Source organism: Enoplosus armatus, chromosome 20 (assembly GCF_043641665.1).
Source record: "Enoplosus armatus isolate fEnoArm2 chromosome 20, fEnoArm2.hap1, whole genome shotgun sequence".
NCBI lineage: Eukaryota > Metazoa > Chordata > Actinopteri > Centrarchiformes > Enoplosidae > Enoplosus > Enoplosus armatus.
In genome coordinates, this window is record NC_092199.1 from 10,498,355 (window position 1) to 10,518,534 (window position 20,180).

The 20,180-nt window shown below is 41.2% G+C and overlaps 2 protein-coding genes across 2 annotated transcripts; both read right to left on the reverse strand.

The window, feature by feature from the left end:
- Nucleotides 1–903: 903 nt before the first annotated feature.
- Nucleotides 904–12,888, reverse strand: LOC139303083 (speckle-type POZ protein). Its single transcript, XM_070926786.1, has 10 exons — nt 12,833–12,888; nt 7,238–7,447; nt 7,011–7,132; nt 6,371–6,522; nt 6,098–6,225; nt 5,830–6,007; nt 5,594–5,649; nt 4,425–4,547; nt 3,689–3,831; nt 904–2,673 (listed from the first exon to the last, which is right to left on the reverse strand). Exons 2-10 carry the CDS (start codon nt 7,313–7,315, stop codon nt 2,529–2,531), a joined length of 1,125 nt encoding a protein of 374 aa, XP_070782887.1. The 5' UTR covers nt 7,316–7,447; nt 12,833–12,888; the 3' UTR covers nt 904–2,528.
- Nucleotides 12,889–14,294: 1,406 nt separating this feature from the next.
- On the reverse strand, nt 14,295–19,596 carry cenpt (centromere protein T). The gene is made up of 15 exons (XM_070927469.1): nt 19,511–19,596; nt 19,104–19,224; nt 18,881–19,025; nt 18,698–18,791; nt 18,404–18,540; nt 18,157–18,211; nt 17,842–17,978; nt 17,377–17,741; nt 17,280–17,340; nt 16,662–17,240; nt 15,845–16,147; nt 15,649–15,748; nt 15,245–15,412; nt 15,010–15,114; nt 14,295–14,424 (listed from the first exon to the last, which is right to left on the reverse strand). Exons 1-15 carry the CDS (start codon nt 19,594–19,596, stop codon nt 14,295–14,297), a joined length of 2,586 nt encoding a protein of 861 aa, XP_070783570.1.
- Between the last annotated feature and the right edge of the window lie 584 nt (nt 19,597–20,180).

Genomic DNA, 20,180 nt, shown 5'->3' on the forward strand with positions numbered 1-20,180 from the left:
TCGACTAATCGTTTCTGCTGTACTCGTATATACTGTTGGGTAATTTAATTTATGACAAAACATATCTTACATACAAAAAATTGTGAAGTAACTGGTAACTAAAACTGTCAGATTATTGTAGTGCAGTTAAAAGTGCAATAATCCCTGAAATGTGGCGTAGTAGTGGCATGAAAAGAAAAGACTCAAGTGAAGTACAAGTACCTCAACTTTGTACATAAGTAAAGTACTTGAGTAAATGAAATTGGTTACATTCCACCACTGTATGTAAGTTGCCTTCAGTCCAATTCTCACACCACTGTTAATTTGTTTGTTGTCATCAACTGAATTTCACCAAAACTAAAGAAAGATATTTAAATGAGGCCCAATGACGACGTGCAGCTCCTGTTTACAGAGCAGAACTCTTCAGCACTACTGGACACTGGACAATAAATGCATCCTTCTACTGCCACCATAAGTGGAAAAGTGAAAGGAGTTTATGTTTTGAATGGTGCAAAAAAGTGAGGACATAATTATTAAGTATGAACTCACAGCTCTAAAAAGTGAACTGCATCTGGAAGCATTAAGGAATTAAAGAGATGAATACAAACATACATTACACGAGCTAAAGATCTAGTTAATGCCACTGAAATTGTGGAAAAGGAATGAGAATTTGGGTTTTTGTTGTACCAATATCTAAGTTTCTCTGACCCCCACAAAGATCCATGATTTTACTCTGTTCGAAAACGTATCAGGGATCTGAAATAACACTAAATGTCATGACGTCATATTTCGTTCTCCCAAAAGTTTCTTCACTTTAGCTGCGACCTCTTTCTGTGAAGTCTCAAGATCAATTCTTAACGAAACGTATGTTTATATGAAAGTTAAATTCATTACAAAAATACCCAGACAACGTTTGCATTGCATTCAATACAAAATAGTTGTGGTTTATTTTTTGGGAACAAAAAATGGCAACAACTAAGTGTCACTTCTCATAACCAGCGATATCTACAGGAAAGAAACAACAACGGTTCCTTCTATCAATTACCATTTTCCACCAGGTTGAAATGATAACTTCAAATGTATTCATGTGGTTTGCCTTTGTGTGCAATTTTTTCACATTCTGTCTATTCTGAACATTAAAACGTGTTCATTTCAATTTTCACTTCCCCTCAGTCTTCATGCCTGCAAAGAAAACATCTGTCTGCTTTTTTTTTTCTCTCAATTTCACGGTTGAAAATGCTTTTGTTTACATAGCTTCAAAAAACACTAGTGTCTGTACAAATTCCTATGAAAAAAATAGAAATGACAGTTCTGAGGAAAAAAACAAATAAGAAATTCGTCATAAAAGAACATTAACATGCCTGATTGAATCCTAATGTTATTTTGAAACCATTTCTTGACATTATTTTTTCTCCTCCATTTGTTGTCTCCTGGTCAGTTTGTCCGTTGGCACCTTGGATTTTATTTTCTCTCAAGGGCTACAAAGACAGATCCACACACAAAATACAATTTCCCCAAGAATGACATCCAGTTGTGCATTGCTATTTTCTGTATCCTCTCTATACCGTTTTTCCCCCCGGATATTTAAAAAATGATAACGGACGCAGATGAAGCAGAGTCCTATATGGGAGTACATGTGTTGTTTTTGTCACTTGCTGATAAATCTTCTTAAAGGGTACTTGTTCTTGGTGGTCCAGCTGGGTCTTTAGTCCATGAAGCTTGCTTCAATGTGTGCTTGCCTACAGTATTTCTACTTTACTGCTGGTAAGGGTTGACAAGGGGTGACCTGTGACTTTAGTGCAATGTTTTCCCAACTTTCTTTGGGAGAATTATTTCGATGATTTTGTCCCATATCTGCTTTTTTTTTGACTAGCCCTTGGTTGTCGTCCTCGGGGGGGCTTCTAGTTTGTGACTAACAGGCCCATTTCTTCTTCTTTAGTCTCTCACTGGCCCATGTGTCCATCAGTTTGGGGGCTTCTCTGACCGCTCTACTCCAAATGCTAAGAACAGAGCAAAAAGAAGCCTTATGATAAAACAAGACAGTTAAAGACTTTATTTATCTGCGCTTGTCCTTTTATGCCTCCACGTTTCCTGACAGTTGGCTCTTGTTGGGTTGTTGTGTCCAGTTCTTCCTCCCGAACGGATTCCAAAGTAGGAACTAGCAGGATGTCGAAGGATTTCACTTCACACACGGAAAAGAGCACAATGTCAGACCTCACCAAGCCAGAGCCGAGGAGAAAAGGGGAGGGGTGTTGTGTTTTTCTTTTGTAAACGACAAACATCCACTTCACAAGCCCACCTGCCCCTCTCTTCCATCTCCTCCTCCTCTTCCTCCTTCTTCTTCCCTCCATCTTTAGAAGAGACTAAATACAGCAGGTTCGGATGGGGCAGAAGGGGGAGCTTCGGGGGAGGCTGTAGGTAGTGTAGTAGGTAACAGCAAGGGGAAAGGTTGTCCCTGTGTGTTTGAGTGGGGAATCTGTGTGTGCAGGTGTGTGTATATATGCATGAGTGTGTGTATGCACGAGTGTAGACGCCTTGCTGTGAGGCTGTTAGGATTGTTTGAGGCGCTTGCGTGGGGGTCCAAGGAAAGGGCACTGGGCTGAAGCCAGGGAGCGGTAAGCTTCTGCCACCAGGTGTGGATGAGACGCCACCATGGACTTCCAACCTGCCGTCTCCATCACCTCTGCAGCGTGGCTGGAGGACAGAGAGACAAAAAGCAAATTATTAGTTTAAGGAAAATTGATTTGTTTGAATAAATATATAACGATTATATTAATTATTATATTTCCTGATTACCACATTCACAAGATGATATTTTTTTCTGGAAATTACGTTCGTCTTATATTCGAGAGCTAGACAATTACGTGTTCACTAGATCAGATATTCTTTTTGAATGGAGAGACTAACACCAGCTCCTACAGAGAGAGTGTTGCATTGTGGTTGTTTGTATGTTGCTAGGCTAGCAAGTGTCCTTAAGTTTGTTGATAGCGTGTCATTTAGAGTTAGTCAGCCCTAAAAGGAGCTTCTGAAAGGCTCATGTAACGTGTTTTATTGCCACCGAGCAGAACCCCTCTTATTTATCCTGTGACCCGTTGGAGGGGTCGCAACCCCCAGGTTGGGAATCACTAAACGTGAGACAAAGAAAAGCAGCAAATCCTCATAACTGAAAAACTAGAACTAAAGAATGTTTGGCATTTTTGCTTGAAAATGAATTAAACGATTCATTTTTGCTGATTATATTTCTGGCGATCTACTAATCGATTAATCGACTAATTGTTTCAGCTCTATAAATATATATAAATGATGAATCGTCTGTAGTTGAGGGAGGGGAACAAGCTGAAGAAATATGTGCGAGCTGAACATCAGTGCAGACACATGTTCAGAGTTATTATCACACATTCGTCTGAGTCAACAGAAGAGGTGACAGCAGACCTAGTGAGGAGTCAGGTTGCTCCGATCCCTCTGAAAGCCTCGACGTGTATCAGACAGACCACTCCATGAGGGGACATGTGAAATTAAATTAACAGTGACACCAAGAGACGAGGCGAGAGAGTGAGACGGAGTCCTGGTACCATCAGATGTAGCAGACCGACACAACGACAGAGACAAAATGTTCAGTGGACTCTTGAGGATCTGTGAGTCTGTAAAAAAAGGAGCTGGAGAACCAATTATAAGATGATGACGAGCTCTTTTCTGTGTGCGAACTCACTAGTTGATGAAGTCGACGGCCTGTGTTTTGAGCTGGTCGGCACTGTGCAGGTCAGCCAGGATGAGGATCTCGGCAGCATTTTCCACAGACAGGCTGGTGCACAGCGCGTCCTCGCACATGACCTTCAGTCTCTCCAGAGCATACTGAAAGAGAGGGGGGACAAGAGCAGTACACATCCTGTCTTCATCAGTATTCAGGTGGGATTTGCTGCGACAGCTCAGGTGATATTTGCAAATATGTGTGTCTGGCCCTGTTATGTCACCTCTGACGAAGGCCATCCAGTAATGTATCTGGTTTTTAACATTTTGAAGAACAAACATTTCGATGCTCGACCTCAGAAAGACACTGCATCTCAAATTCAGTCTCCCATGTAGTGTCACAGAGGAGTGAGATCAGTGTGAAGACTCCTTGAAATCCTGAATGGCTTACTGGGCAGAGGTTTAGTGGAAACTGTGTTCTTGTACCGTCTCAGGTCCTAATGCATTGGAGAGGTCACAGTGTATGCTGCCAACAAAATAATCTGCAACTCTCATCACATTAAATACAGCCAGTAATCTTAACATCTGTAGAAACACATGGTAGGGTCTGTCATAAAATATTACTGACATTACTACCATCAAATCAGTCAAATTAAAATACCCAAACCAACAGATTCTATTATATTTTAATTACTGGAATACTGCCAATGTATGTCTCAATATGTCAAAATAAAGTGTTATATGTGTTGTTATATTACCTTGTCAGCTGCTGCCAGCAAGTCATCAGCCATCTTGTCCAGGTTGGGAGCCTTGTCTGTGTAGATGAAGCACATCATCTCTTTGAAAACCTCTGGCTCCACATCGTTGATCTCCACGCGGTTCTGACAGAAACAGACGAGGAATAAGGAGTTTAGACTGAAGCATTTCACCCTGAAAACAATAGTTATTTGTAATGCTGATATTTAGAGGGTGACAGTGATTAAACAACTTAAGAGGACTCGACATTGGAACGTAAGAAACGACATTTCACTATTTATGGGGCTGTAAATCTCAACACAGTTGTGACAGGATAGCATGTTCTTATTATTTATATCTTTTAAGCTGCCCTGTTCATCTCGCCTGGCAGCTGCACTTCCTTTGGGGTATTTGTGACAACGATAAGGACCGCAAATCAGGTCATCTTGCGAGATTAAACCACAGAGTAGAAGTGAGATTGGCAGAGAGACCAACCTTTAGTGATGAGGATGAAGGTTGAACTACTTAATGAATGCTTTAGGACTTTGAAATTCAAAATGTGCAATATTTGTGGTCAAAATCAGTAGAGATAAAGTGTGTGTGCACCTTGCAGCAAATAAAGAAATAAAGTCTCAATTTAGATGGATTTTGAAAATGATGTTGGCTGGAGTGGTTAATTATGATTAATACATTTTGTTACAACTGAAAAACATTTTCTTGCCCCGTCTTCTCTACGTTGCTTTTCAGAATAAATATGCTCTACCTTTTAAATATGAGTATGAAATATTTTAATCTTTCAAAAAGTTTGCAACATAAAATCCAAAAATGGCCTTGGTTCTTAAAAAAAAAAAAAAAAAAAAAAAAAAAAACAGTTGGGCAGCTTCTCCTACTTCTCCTGCAATTTCATTTCGTACAGTCACATGTGCACAAATGAAAAAAAGCAATTCTATGCTTCTGCAGCTTTGTCAGTGAAGGATGAATCCTGACCCTCAAGTACGGCAGGACAATTTCATTTCAGGTGCGCTATCATTCAGTTTCACCAAACAGCTCTGTGCTGCAGCCGTTTGACAGCACACAATCCCTCACTCACTTTAACCCCTCCACACAGCAGGGACAATCTGAGCAGTTGAGCCACTGAGGAACAAAACAAATTAATTTCTAAGAATAAAAAGCTTTGGGACCTTGGGCTCACCTTTTTGCTCTCTTCCATCTCATGTTCAAACATGGCGCTGAATACAGGAGAACGTGCTAAAAGCAATGATAAAGACAACAGCAAAAATGTTAATATGGGGGTAATCGTGGGATCAAGCAACAGTCAGAGGGCAAACTAATAAATACATATACAAATATAGTCAGGCATTTAACACAGGAGGAACAAAAAGACAGAACAAAGACAATGCATGGTATGTGTCTGACTCATGTCTGTACCTGCCAGGATGGCTTTGTGGGCCTGAAACTCCTGACCGGCCACACACAGGGAACAGTCTGTGAAGCGGGAGTTCTCCCACAGGCCCCCCAGCTCATCTGCTAGCCGGCAGTCAGGCACCTTCACCATGTTCATGGTGTTCTGCCCCGATATGTTGACCGAGTCCTGCACCACACTCACCTGGGGGAGAGAAATCAAATACTCTAAGATGCAATAAATATTTGCATTGGAATGAGAAAAGGTATAAACCAAGAAGACTTGGCAGCGTACCTCACAGAAGAGCGTGAGCTTGTCGTCAGGTAAAAGACCGTTGGCCTCATCTAGGAGGAAGTCTCTCCGGATGAATTTTTTAAAGCCCCAGTCTTTCCCCTGGACAAAGCGATATGCCCTCTGGCTTTCTGTAAACAGCCAGGACACACAGAGGTCACAAAGAGGTGAGAGCAAGTAAAGGCTCGATTTTCCACAGAGGGATGTTACATCTAGAATTTGACTCTTATACGGCCTCTGTGGCAGTGAAAAGTGTGTGGTTCTCCATTGACATACCCATGGCTTTGGTCTCCTCTCCCTTGGCGTTGAGGATGGAGAACTTGAACTTGGCGCGCACCTCGGCCTTTGGACAGCTGACCAGCAGCAGGTAGAGCGACAAGTAGTCTTTGCTCTCCTCATCCAGGCCCTTGGGATTCACTCGCAAACACCTGATGGTGGTGGAGAGTGCAACAGTTAAGACCTCTAGTAAAGGGGATGGAGGTCATAATGTATTAACTAATTGTGAATACACAACTGTATTCATCTTTTTGTTTGTTATGGTACATTTTTAGATGGCTTCGTTTTTACACTAAGTTTTATTATGAAGTGTATCTCTACGTCAGTGACTAACAGGGAACTTTTCTCTCTGGAAACCAATTTTAATGATATATGCTTTTGAGGATCTCATTGAGAGTTCACAAGGTTCTGCTGTGATTTGTTGCTTTGTGAGGTGTTATTTCTGAGTTGTTTACTTGATAAAGGGATCAAAAGACCTTCGTAGGACAGAATGTCAGTAACAACAGTCGTGTTGGAATATGTGACTCTGATCAGACAGGGCGAGACTTTCTAGAGTTTCCCAACAGTCCACTTCATGCACAGTGCGCAAATATTGGATATTAGAATATGATGAAATAGAGCAGCTCTCTTGCCCACCCACCATTTCAGCTTGTCATTGGCCCCTGAAGAGAAGGTGGAGCTCTTGATGACCTCGCCCATCTCCTCACGACAGAAGCTGAAGTTGTTGATGGTCCACATGTAAGAGAACTTCACCACTTTGATCTGGCAAAGGAAACAGATATTCAGTACAGTATCTTTCAGATTAAACATAATAGTGTGCTGAATCCGGGCTAGTTGATCAACAATCCGCCCATGTGGTCATTTTACCTGTGTGTAACACCAGCTCTCGGCCACAGGCCCGCTGGACATTTCCGCAGGGGGAGGGGGACTCGGGACTCTTGACATTGCCAGCGTGACAGAAGGTGTCGGGGGCAAGAGGGTGAGGAGGAGGAGGAGGAATCCGTCACTTCCACTCGTCAATGTTCAGTGCTGACGTCCATCTGCATCAGGACATGTCAGATGGAAGCAGTTTGCCCCCTATACAGACATGATTGTGATTAATTGATCAGACTTCCATCTCCTTGAAAATCCTGAAACACATTCAACACATAACAAAGAGGCTGGCAACCACACAGAAAACCATTTTTAAAACAGCTCATTGTGATGCAACACACGGGCACTGTATCTTTCATTAATCCAGTTAAGATTCAATATCATTTAATTCATGCAGCCACACTGCCTGTATTTGAGGTTTGTGGAGTTGGGGCAAGATGAATTGTCCCTGACCCATTGGGGGACAGCAGGAGATCGATGGCCCATGCCTGTTCTAAGATCAATAGCCGCTGCAATTGCAATTAAGTCTCAAAAATAAACTGTAAATAAACAAGCTGCCTCCCAGGACTATGGTGGGGGCTGGAGCCACTGGCCAAATCCTCGGTTCCCAAATTACCTCCAAGTCACACAGGAAGATCCTGCAGATTTGTGATGCACACTTCCCTCCTCCAAATACATACATACACACACACACACACACACAAACTCTAATAAACTTCAGAAGCCAGCCCATGTTCTGGATGAAGGTTATTCAACCCTGATGCCTGGCTCTTTTAAACTGGTCAGCAGTGACCATTTAATACCACAATACAACTCCTTCTCTTAGATACGGAGCTCTTGGATGGAAATTATAGGAGATGCAATGATGCAGTGAAAGGTAACTATCAAACAAAACCTTGAAAACACAGCTCTATAACTGCAGTATTATAAACTGCAAAAACAAACTGCACTAAGCTACAAGAGTTGACAACAAAATAACATTAAAAAAAATCATCAGGTGACTAATGATTGCAGCATTCTGACATTTTAATCTACGGGAACTTTACTTTCCACACAGATTTTTGAAAAGGAAAAGTTGGTGTGGGCAGATCTATTTGGGTTGTTGGCCTTTGAAATAAATAATGTTGTATAATAATGTTTACAGTTTACATTTCCCAGATGGGTTGGTGGGACAGTCTGGCCAGGGTTTAGACTTGTCAAACCCTGCTTCTGTTATTCTCACCAAATCCCATGAAAAGACCAAAACAAACAAACAATGTCTTGTCTGTGTAGCCACCAACTGATATAGCTTACTCCTCCGTGCCATACACCTTTATTGTGGTCCAAAAATTACTAAAAACACAGCAGTGAGCCACACTGTTGCACTGGGTGATATGGGTGAGTCATTCCCACATACACCATCCTGACGTAAATATTCACTAGTGCATCACCATGTATTAATCCACCACTGAAAATAGTCCGCAATAATTGCACTTTTTATGACTGTTTGAGTCAAATGCTGCAAAATGCCCCTCACCTGAAAAGAGCTGACAGGGTTCAGTGTTAGTGAGGACAAAACTGGTGGTTTGCCTCAGACTAGAAGACATGTTATTTGATACATGTGTACAGGTACTGTATTGCCCTCATTTCTATACCTTTTGAAGAGGATTACCAAGCACTGGACACCATCTTGACACAGTGCCAGATTCATAAGCCTTTTTCATCTTGCTGCAAGGTCAGTGGCTGAACAATGCACTGTTTTTCACTCCTATATAATAGTAGTCCGTTTCTTTCTGGGCCCTCATACTGTTAATATGTGCAATCTTCAATATCTTTTTTTCTATTTCACTAGTCTTTTCTATTTCACCATCCCTCTACCTTCCTGTCACAGACAGAGCCTTTAATGTCGTCATCCATAAATTCAATTTGGGTCGAAATGCAGTGTAACAAATTGTGACGGCTAGGAGCTGAGCTCTCTGCTCCCCATTATTACACTGAATGAAGGTGATACATTGACAGTGACGCTGCTTAGAGGCTGTGTGAATTGTAAAATCTGAACAGACAGAACTGCCAGACCGGCGTAGTGATGTGAACTAATGTTTTCTTAACACCCTTTGAATCAGCTGGACATTTTTTAATACTACAGCAAACTTACAGCCTCCACAAATACTTTAAATCTAAAGTTCCAAGACTGTCTTTAAAAAATCCAATGAATCAAGGAACCACAGTAGCAACTGGTAAGATGGAGTGAGACGAAGATAAAGGAACGGGGTGCGGGGAAAGAAAATGAAAAGTTAAGTGATAGAGAAGCCAAATGGAAAAACAGGTGGCAAATGAAAGATGGGCCACTGTCCGTGGAACCATTCGAAGAGATAAATTGCCACAAAAAGTGGTTAGATGGAGACAAAAGAAAATCAAACGGAGGTATGAGAGAGAAATCAAATACAGATTGTTGGACAGGTGGACTCTGATGAAGACGCACACCGCAGTGAAACAGTCCCAGCACCTTTTGAACAGTTTGCGTGCTGCAGTTTCCTCCTCAACTACACATAGACTGAGACGTGAACTAAACACAGATGTAAGGACAGATGGTCCATCAATAGTGAAATACACACATCAGCCATAGGTCTTACAGTTATAATCCTTAGGATTGTCAAACAATCAAAGATTATTTTTTGGGGCATTTTGCCTTTAATTGATAGTGATAGATGAGAGAGAGACGAGATGACATGCAAAAATGACAGTGGTCATTTTATGCATTTTTGGTCAGCAGATCAGCTTGAATTTGAAGAAGACGAGGCACCCACAGTAAGCTGTTAGATGAAGAGCTACAGCAACAGGCTGCGCACCTCCAACTCCTCAGCAAGGTCACCAACTTTACTGTGCTGCTGTGGCTGAACTGTAATCAGATACACCACCATGTCTGTTGTATTTCTGAGCTTAGCTGTAGTATTAAACTTCACCTCACATAGTAACCACAGGTGTTGCCAAAATACATTTTAAAGACTACAACTTGAACGTTTTTCTCTCTCCTTTCACGTGACTTGCAATCAGTAACAACCTACACCGACCAATCTTTGGAAGATGTATTGATCAAGGACACTAAAGCACAAGCAGAGGTCAAAGGCAGCATGATAAATTCTTATAGTTGTCAGCTGAACTTTCACCAGACAACCTATAGACTATCTGTGTCCACTAATCTGAGCCAAAACTACCTAACAAGGTTTTTAAAATGTTACGGTCTGCAATCAAAATCCATCAAACAGCTGTCAGCAAAATTCAATTCAAAATCTAGGAGATGGTAGCGGACAGAAAAACAATTTATGAACCCTTCAATTATTGCAGTCTTAGTAAGAAGTTAGGTTAGCTTTTTGACTACTCCACATTAATCCTATGAAGACAAATCAGACTAAACTTCACAGCAGTGTTTATACAATCAAGGTGATATTTGTGACCACAATAACATAGAATTAGATATGCAGATCCAAAAAAACAAAAAGTCATTTAATTAAAATGTATGAATGTACATCTGTGGAGATATGATACATGACCACAATGTTTGCTTCCTGATATTTCACTCCCCCGCCTGAAAAAAAAAGAAGGAAAATCGACTCAATCTCTGCTCTAAATTAAAGACTGGAGGTATGGAGGCATTTCAGTCGGCAATTTCCAAGGGGGATGAAAAAATTGCAACCCTTGTCGAAGTGTCAGTGAACACAATGTCTATTTCCAAAGCTTTGGTCTTTGAGGACTGCAGTAAGCCACAGACAAACCTTAAAACTATAATTGGTACAGGGGCAGGGGATCGATTGCACAGCGCGTGTTGGGCCTCTGTGGGAGTGATTTCATATTCTGCCCTTGGTCATGGTGCTCCTTCTTTCCTAAAAGCTCAATCTCAGAGAGGTATGAACTATTGATTTTGCTACAGCGATCAGCTTGCCTCACTCTCATCCCTGACTTTGTGCAGACCCACAATTACATTGGAGGGGATTTGACAGGGCAAAAAAGCATTAGCACCCAGGCTTCACCTCCTGCCTGTACTTCCTCACATAAACCCTCCTCACTGCGGCGGGCACAGGAGGTTAAAGGGAGAAGGGACCTCAATGCATATCTAATGTCTCCAGTCACCTGGTCCACACCGTTACCAACAGCTCCACTTGACGTTGTGACCTCCAAGGGCAGACACTCCTGCAGGCTGCAGAACACTGCAAGTAGTCCAGTCATTAAAGCTTTGAAAGGGGGTTTCAGGGGAATCTGAGGAGCAGCGGAATTACACTATTACTATGTTTTAATTTAGTTGATTCATTGGAACTTTATTGCTTTATTGTGAATCAGTGGTTTTGGTAAGTATCAAGAGGAAATCATCCTTTGGAAACACAACTGTATAATTAATAAACTTACAAACATGTCACAGTTTCCTCCAAAAAGTGTACTATTTGAAATTTTAGAAAGTAATCTGGTTTGCCTAAACTTGCCAGGCTACCATGCCCATTGTGTAAGTAGCCAGCAGTCTGAAAAGGCACACAACAATTTAAATAAAGGCTTAAAGTCTCGGACAGGCTCACTGCAGACCTGTATAAGTTCATCAATCAACAATGTGTGACAGGCACTGTTGTTGTGTAAGACATCATGACGAGAGGAAGTCTTTACTTCTTCATGTATATATTCATATATTCATGTTAATTGTGTTCACCACCTGTATGGCTGCATGAGAGATAAACGAAACCTAATTTCAGCAAGAAGATATGACATTATAATATAAACGTCTACTGTGGTGTTTGGTCTATTTTCAGTGAACCTCATTCATTCATACCACTGTGCCTGTACTGCCAACACTGTTCACTGCCTCAGGGTCACACATAACTACTCAGTCCTTCCTACCCAAACAATTATAAATGACAGCCGGTCAACTAACTGCTTTCTGAGCAGCTTGAGAAAACAGACCATAACAACATCACACCACTTCTCAGGCTCAACTATTAATACTACATTTATGTATCCACTACAGTACATTAAATAGTTTAAATGACAAAGTATGATGAAGGCCCAGAACATACATACTCTATTTATTGACCACAAATATACTGTACACTTTTGAACCAAAGTCTAGCCATATTCAACGTGTTTCTATGTAGTTATCCTATTAAGCTTTTCATTGTAGCAGATGATGCTGGGAACTGAAACTTGGACTGTGCAGTTAATGTAGGCGGTGACAGTAGCAGGTAGTTAACCTGCTAACAATACAGATAATCGACAATGGTATCTTACTTTGAATTGGCTCTTTAGTTTAGCTACAGGTAAAGACCAGAGTGCCTATAAAGGAAAATAAATCCCATACACTTCTGACAAGGTCTGATACCGTTAAATGTATATAATGACTGTAAATCATCCAGACAATCTGACGGTAGCACGCGAGCTAAATCGATCGAGCTAGTCGGCTAGTTAGCCCTGTTACTATAACGTTAGCAGCTAACCTAAGCCAAACAAAAAGGTCGGGGAAATTCCCGTAAAAACTGCGACTAAAAATACGACACAACAGCCTTCATCGTGTGATTTTAAGTCTTTAATCCGTATATTTCCGCTTTCTGTTTTATTTATCGACGGGTTTACCTTTGTGTTGGGTTAAATTATAACGCTAGTTGTCCGGGATCTTCTGTTGTTGTTTGCTAGCAGGCTAGCTGTCTGTAGAGCTGGCAGACATGGACAGTCTGGCAAATAGCACCCCCTGCTGTCTAGGAGTAATTTCACAGAAAAAATATACTTTATATTTATATCTAATATGATATACCATACTATAATTTTTATTTCATAATTTTTACATATGTGTATATTTTCTCTTCCTTGCCTGTTTGTAAAAGGTGAAATTGCATAACTAGTTATGTCTATAGTTCATTCACATGGATGCTGGAGCCTGTGTTTGTTTTTTTTATTGAAAACTAACTTATCTTAATTTAATCAGCAGAGCTGTTTGAGCAATTGCCTTGTACCAAGATTATTAACACAGCCTGCCAAGATTAATGGATATCAACTGTTAAAGGTTTAATTTAATTAAGATGTAGATAGAATTAATCTCTGGATTCATCCGCTCAACCTCTTTAACCTCTAATGTTCACAACCTAGTGTCTTTGTAGTGACTGTGCTCTCTTGAAAAAGAACTGTGCAAACAAACTTCTAATGTCAAGGAATAGAGGTTTTCCATTAATACAACTACTGTACTTCACATATGTCATTAAAATAATTAGTTTGTACCAGTTCCACTGATTGTGATAACGGTTAGTTATAATGAATTTGCCCCATCTAGTGGACACAAGCAAAGCACTGGACAGTATGACCTCTGCAGCACTTCCCTCACAAATCCCTCAGCAAAAAGGTGTCTCATAACCTACCTGATTCCATTCTGTAAATACAGTTTAAATGCCTCCACTACACTTCTTTCCTACAACTGTCAAGTACAGCATGGTGGTCTGTAAGTTTAATATATCAAGGGAAAGCACTCAAATGGCATCCATGTAGTGGCCTAAGTTGAGGAATGCTTCTTCACATGGTTCAAGAAAGCCACTCAGCAGGGGAAATATTACAGTTAAAGGTATCAATTTATCAGTGACTACTAAGAAAGGACACAGAAATATGAAACACAAAAGTTTATTTCAACAGTTGATAATTTTAACAGTCTGCACTGTGTCATTTGTTTCAAATTGTCATAAAATGAAGTGTATGCATAAAAAGATGAATGAAGAAAGTTGACACATACTTGTACTCATGTAATGTAATGACAAAGCACTGTTGTCAACAAGCAAGTGCTTTCATTACTTACAGATATATAATCATACTCGACACCACACAGTATACAGATAAAAAAGAAGAGACAGAAAAACAGACATCACACACTAAACTGAAGTCTTGGTAAAGAAGATCTTAAAAAATATTTACACATTTACAGAAACCTTTATATTCTGATTAACAATATTAGATGAGACATCACTTGTCCAAATCAAATGCAGTGAAAGTAAAATGTGTAGAAATCCACAAGATGAAACCACACATAACAAATGTAGCTTCATATAAAACACATTCATCGCCGCCTTTTAGGGATAACAACATTTCCACTGGTTGCTATGGGGATCAGGAGCTTGCGCTGGTCCATGCGCAGATATTTTTCAATAAGCACTTCCACCGGCACCTTGTCATTCACATAACCCTGCCTGCAGAGTGCAAACACACAGCAGTTAAGTTAAATGTAAGAAAACTGATGCAAAGTGTCAGGCAGTTCTTATGTATACTGTTGCATAGAGGAATGTTGCATTTTAGAGGAACCTCTAATGTTCACAACCTAGTGTCTTTGTAGTGACTGTGCTCTCTTGCAATGAACTGTGCAAACAAACTTCTAATGTCAAGGAATAGAGGTTTTCCATTAATACAACTACTGTACTTCACATATGTCATTAAAATAATTAGTTTGTACCAGTTCCACTGATTGTGATAACGGTTAGTTATAATGAATTTGCCCCATCTAGTGGACACTAGATGTTGCATTTTAGAGGAATATTTCAGAATTATTTTCCTTCTTCACGCTCGCTGCTCATGTCACAGCCACCTGTGCTTTTCATCAGACTCACCATGGAGCTCAAGCTTGCCATCTAGAGGTGTTTTTTTGCCTGTTCTGCTTCAATATGTATTTCTTCATACTATATGTCTGGCAGCATCACAGCTGTCTCTACAATTCTTCTTCTCTAGTTTCTTGTCACATTAAAAACCTTTGATCACAAACCTGCATGCAACACACCCACCTTCTCAGCAGAAGCTCAGCATCTTCGACCTCTATGGTTTTTCTCTTTGCATGAACAGCGTACGTCTCCAAGTCCTCCGCCATCCGCTCAATGAATTTATCCATTCTGTTAAAGACAGTGAATTACAATTACAACGATGTCTTCACCATATTACAGTGCAAAACAAAATTAGCGTAGCATTTTTTTAGTGCCAACAGTGTATAAACTCAAAACCTCTACAGTCATAGTCACTTACGTTTCTTTCAGGACAGGGTACACATCTGCAGAGACCTTTGTCTTGGCAAAGTGCTTGAACACGCCCATGACGTAGCTCTTGGGAAGGCCTGCTTCCTTTTTAACCGGCCCTGACCTCCTCTTTCTCGCCTGCTTAGGTTTAGGTGCAGGCAAACCTTCACTTGAACTACTGGGGGCATAACAGATATTAGATGATTCATAAAGTCTCCATAATCAATTGGCCGTACTATTGTCTTCCAGAGAACATTTTAAACAACATTTGAAGTCTGATTTTCTACACCAGTAGGACAATGTTTCATCAGCCTGGGACCCTTTTAATATGTATTTTTATAATGTATTTATTTATAATGCAGTTTTTCTAAAAGAGGTACCAGATATTTCAGTGTCGCAGCACGTGCAACTTGCCTGGCTTGAATATTCTTAAGAACAGAAGGTGAGGCCGGAGGATCAGGGTGAAAAATTCTCCTTTTCTGTCTGACGAATGCCGGAGTCTTGCTAGGGAACTCTGAAGATTTCAGAAAACAAAACATGTTTACAACATGCTTATTCTCATTCTAAAAAACAAAACAAAAACAAAACCCACACACAAAAAGAGACTGACCATCATTCTCTTCACCGTCTTCATCATCCTCCCACTCTTCCTCCTGTTCAGGAGGGTCCTGAGCAGCAGCTTCTTCAGGGGAATCGTCACTCAGGTGCCCACCGTCTTCAATATCATGCGTCTCCTCCAGAAGAACAGAGTAGTTCTCTTTATCAGCATCAGGCTTGGCCTCTGTACGAGACGCATCCGTCTGTCCTGGGGTTGAGGACTCAGCCAAGTCGGGGATCCCACTATGATGCGGACCGCTCTCATGGCTTCCCGTTCCCAGGCTGCTGTAAGCTCTGGCCTTGCTATCAGACCATCCTACATGCAAACAACAACACTTACTTTCACTTTAAAAATACCTTGATCATTCAGTCCAACATATTTATGATCAACCAGACAACTAGGCATTATATTCTAAAGCTCAACAATATCGTGATGAATATCAGGATTGAAAGAACTGCTTCTAGATGTTATGAATCTTTTTCCCCCCATACAGCCCGGGCTCTTAGTTAATGTCCTTTGTTTCACTCCATCACACTACAAGCACAATGGATATTATGTCAGTTTATAGTCAGTGTCTCGAACAGTAAGCTGACAATAAAAAGATAGTATTATCCATACTGGCAGTGAAATGATAAGTGAATTAATCGATTAGGTAGATCGACAGAAATTTAATTGCCAACTATTTTTGATTATTATTAAGCCAAATGTTTGCTGGTTCCAGCTTTTCAGACATGAGGATTTGCTGCTTTTCTGTTTCACATCACTGAATCAAATATCTTCGGTTTGGACTGTTGTTTGGTTAAAACAAGCGATTTAAAGACATCAGAGCTTATAACCACAGTGAGATTCTTATATTCTTTCTTATTCTTACCTTCATCTGTAACATGAACAATGAGTCCCCCCTCAGAGCGATGAGCCCTTCGACTGATGTGTTCCAAGTCACGTTCCAGCCGTTCTGATTCCTGCTCACCATCTTCCTCCTCCGGCTCCTCATCATGCTCATCTTCAGGTTGAGAGTCAGCCAAACCACCTTCTTCCTCAGACTGAGAAACAGCTGCAGGGTCCTCTTGATCACTTTGATATTTTGCAATGCCCTCCTCTTCTTCAAACCTGGCTGCAGCATCCTGCTCAGACTGAGAGTCAACAGCACCTTCTTCTTCTTCAGTTTGAGAGTCAACTGCACCTTTTTTTTCTTCTTCTGTTTGAGAATCTGCAGCAACCTCCTCTTCCTCAGAACGAGACCTGGCTGCAACATCATCTTCGGGCTGGGAATCAACTCCACCCTCTTCTTCTTCTTCATTTTGAGAGTCAGCTGCAACCTCCTCTTCCTCAGACTGAGACCCAACTGCAGCATCCTCTTCAGTTTGAGAATCAGCATCCACTCTGTTCTCCTCTTCCTCAGACTCGGCTGTATTATCCCTTACACTAGTCTGAGATTCAGATGTACCTTCCTCTTCCTCAGATTTCGACATGACTGCAGCATCTTCAGATTGACCACCAGCTGTACTCTTGCCTTCGTCCTTTTCAGATTCAGCTGCATCCACATCCTCCTCCGACTGAGAAAACTCTTTTTCATTCTGAGGCTCGGCCACAACCTCTTCTTCAGTTGGAAATGCATACATTGATTTCTCTTTCCCCAGCTTGCTCTGCTCAGCTTCCATCTGCTCCTCCAGCTCCATCCCTGTCATCTGTCGCTGAAGCTGAGACGCCATCACCGTGGGTTTGTCTTGAGTTGCAACAATGGAGAAGCTGGAGGTCATGGCATCAGGCTGGGCGTAGAGAGCCGTGTTACAGTGGACGATATCAGTCGTAACATCAGGTTCACTGAGTTTGCTTAGGCCCAAAGTGAAGCCCTCAGAGTGGGTAGTCTCACTGAGACCCCGCTCCGCCAGCACAAAGCTGCTCACTCCTGGGTGACAGGAAGGGAGTGTGTTATACACATGATCAAACATAGAACAAAAAAGAAACACTTGGTAGGTTACAAAGAGTATTTTCATCATCATAATCACCTCCCATCTGCCTTTTATTTACAGCAGCGCCAAATTCTTCCTCTGTGATTTTCCGACGGTTAGAAACTCTTCTCTGCAGGCCCTTTTTCTCAGTCCGAACATCCACAAAGGGTGTTTTTAAACTCAGAGAAGTGGAACTGCAAAACAAATTGGACAGCCCATTTAGTAATCTATTCACTCATTAACATTATAAACAGGAATCAAACTGTTGAGATTTAATAAGGTCACTTACTGCAAATCAGACGATGCCTGATTAGTCAACCTTTTACATGTAAGAAGAAAACTAAACATTGTAGTTTCTTTTATGCAACTTACCTTGACAAAGAAAGTGATGAAAGGTCACTTGATTCTTCATTTTCCTCTTCAACATCTGTAAGCACAAGCAGCTAGTAAATAAAACATACACGAAAACTATTCACTGATAGAGCTCACATGTTTCTACACCATCCTCCCATTCTATACTGAGAAGAACACTCCAACCCTATTGTAAATTGTATGAATTTACAATAAAAAAACATCCTTAGGATCTTACAAAACTAACATTTCACAAACTTTAACTTACCATCTCCCTCTTTAAGACGCTTTTCAAAAGCGGTTACATTAAGGCTCCGACGTGGTCTCTTTCTGCTCAGCCCCTTTGCGGTGCTTGCTGCGTTGCCAATAGTTATATCAGGCAAGTCCAACGCTGACAGCTCAATACTGAAAGTCAAGCAAATATTAACCTGTTGTACATACACAACATCATTTAGCCACTTGCATACAAATAGTGAATATTTCTGGGTGGTTGGTCAGTTATGGCCCAGCAATGATCAGTTATGGCCCAGCAATGATATAAATGGTTACACACACAGCTCACCTGGGACGCTTGCTGGTAATGCTGGAGTTGGCTGAAGACGGCTGTGGCTCCTCTGAGGCAGCTTTCTCATGAACCACAGGGGACCTCACAGGTTCTGAATCACATGACAGATGACATGGTTAAAAAGGACAACAACCAGCTGCAACGTGATGTGCAAAATAATGGCAGGCCCGTTGCACATACCTGTCCGCAGGATGTTCATGAGTATGTGCCTCGGTGTGTCTCCATCATCAAACAGCATTGACGCTGTCGCAGGCGTGTCCATCTTTCTGAGCACGACTGAGGTAGTCCTCCTTTTAGTAGCGGGCAGGGACTTCCTGGTTATACTCTGAAAGAAGGTAGATAGGTCAACTTCAAGATACTCAACATGTCCATCATCAGCATTAACTTTGCTCGCCTTCCTCACCTCATGTATTTTATGTTTCAGGCTGCGCCTCAGGATGTCCTGTGGGGTTTGGGGTCCAGCATCTTTCTTGCTCAGTCTATTGCTGCGCCTGGTCGCACTGGCACTCGATGCTTTAGAGGAACTTAAGACAAGACAGCTCATAATTAGTTCACTACTGGATACAAAGTGAGACTCATTTGTAACAACCTGAAAATCAAGAGTTTCTATAGCAACTTGGTACCTCGTGTGTCAGGTGTGAACACGTTCAATACAAGCAACCAACTTAAAGCTTACTGAGCCCAAACGAGGATGCGTAATGTTAGCATTACCTTAGCTAGCATTAGTTATTTGTGGAACGCTTAAAACACCAATAACTTGACTTATAGCGAACAGCTAGTTGTTTCCCAGAAAAGGTGCTGTTTACGTACCTGCGGGTGATGGGAGTCCTGGGTGTCTCGGTGCTGAGAATATGTTTCAGCAGGACCCGAGCAGACAAGTCCTCCGTAGGATCCATTTAGAAACCAAGCAAAGTCAGTCAGCTGGTTGGCTGGTGTTAGCTAGCAAACGTTTGCAAACCGTAACGTTAGCCGTGTTAAGCTGCGGCTTTTTGTAAATCAGGCGATTTTACCAAACACTGAGTCCAACAAACGCAGCTTAACTGACGACAGTGTCATTTATTACAGGTTTTATCTAGTTAAACATTATTTACCCTCTGTTTACTGTCTAATGTTGTCAGTTTCAAACGGATTCATATCTCAAACTGTCCCGCGTTATTTTTAAGTGAAATCTCGCGAGAAGATTTTCTTCTTCTTGTATTTTAGTTAAATGTTGGTTTGTTTGGCACCAACCAGAGCGATATCGCCACCAACTGTAGACTCTAGGAAGAAGACGGAGTTAATGTGAAAATATGAACGTTTTTGTGGATATTATTTGCCGAGTTGTGTGGGAACACGATGTGACCCAGGCATGTGCAGAATCGATCCTCAGTTTCGTCTTGGACATATTGAAAGCCATAAGACTTCGGTTTTTTCTTCGCACATGTGTTTAGAAAACGTCTCTGACAAAATAATAAGATTTGTCAAAAAATAATTTTTCCAT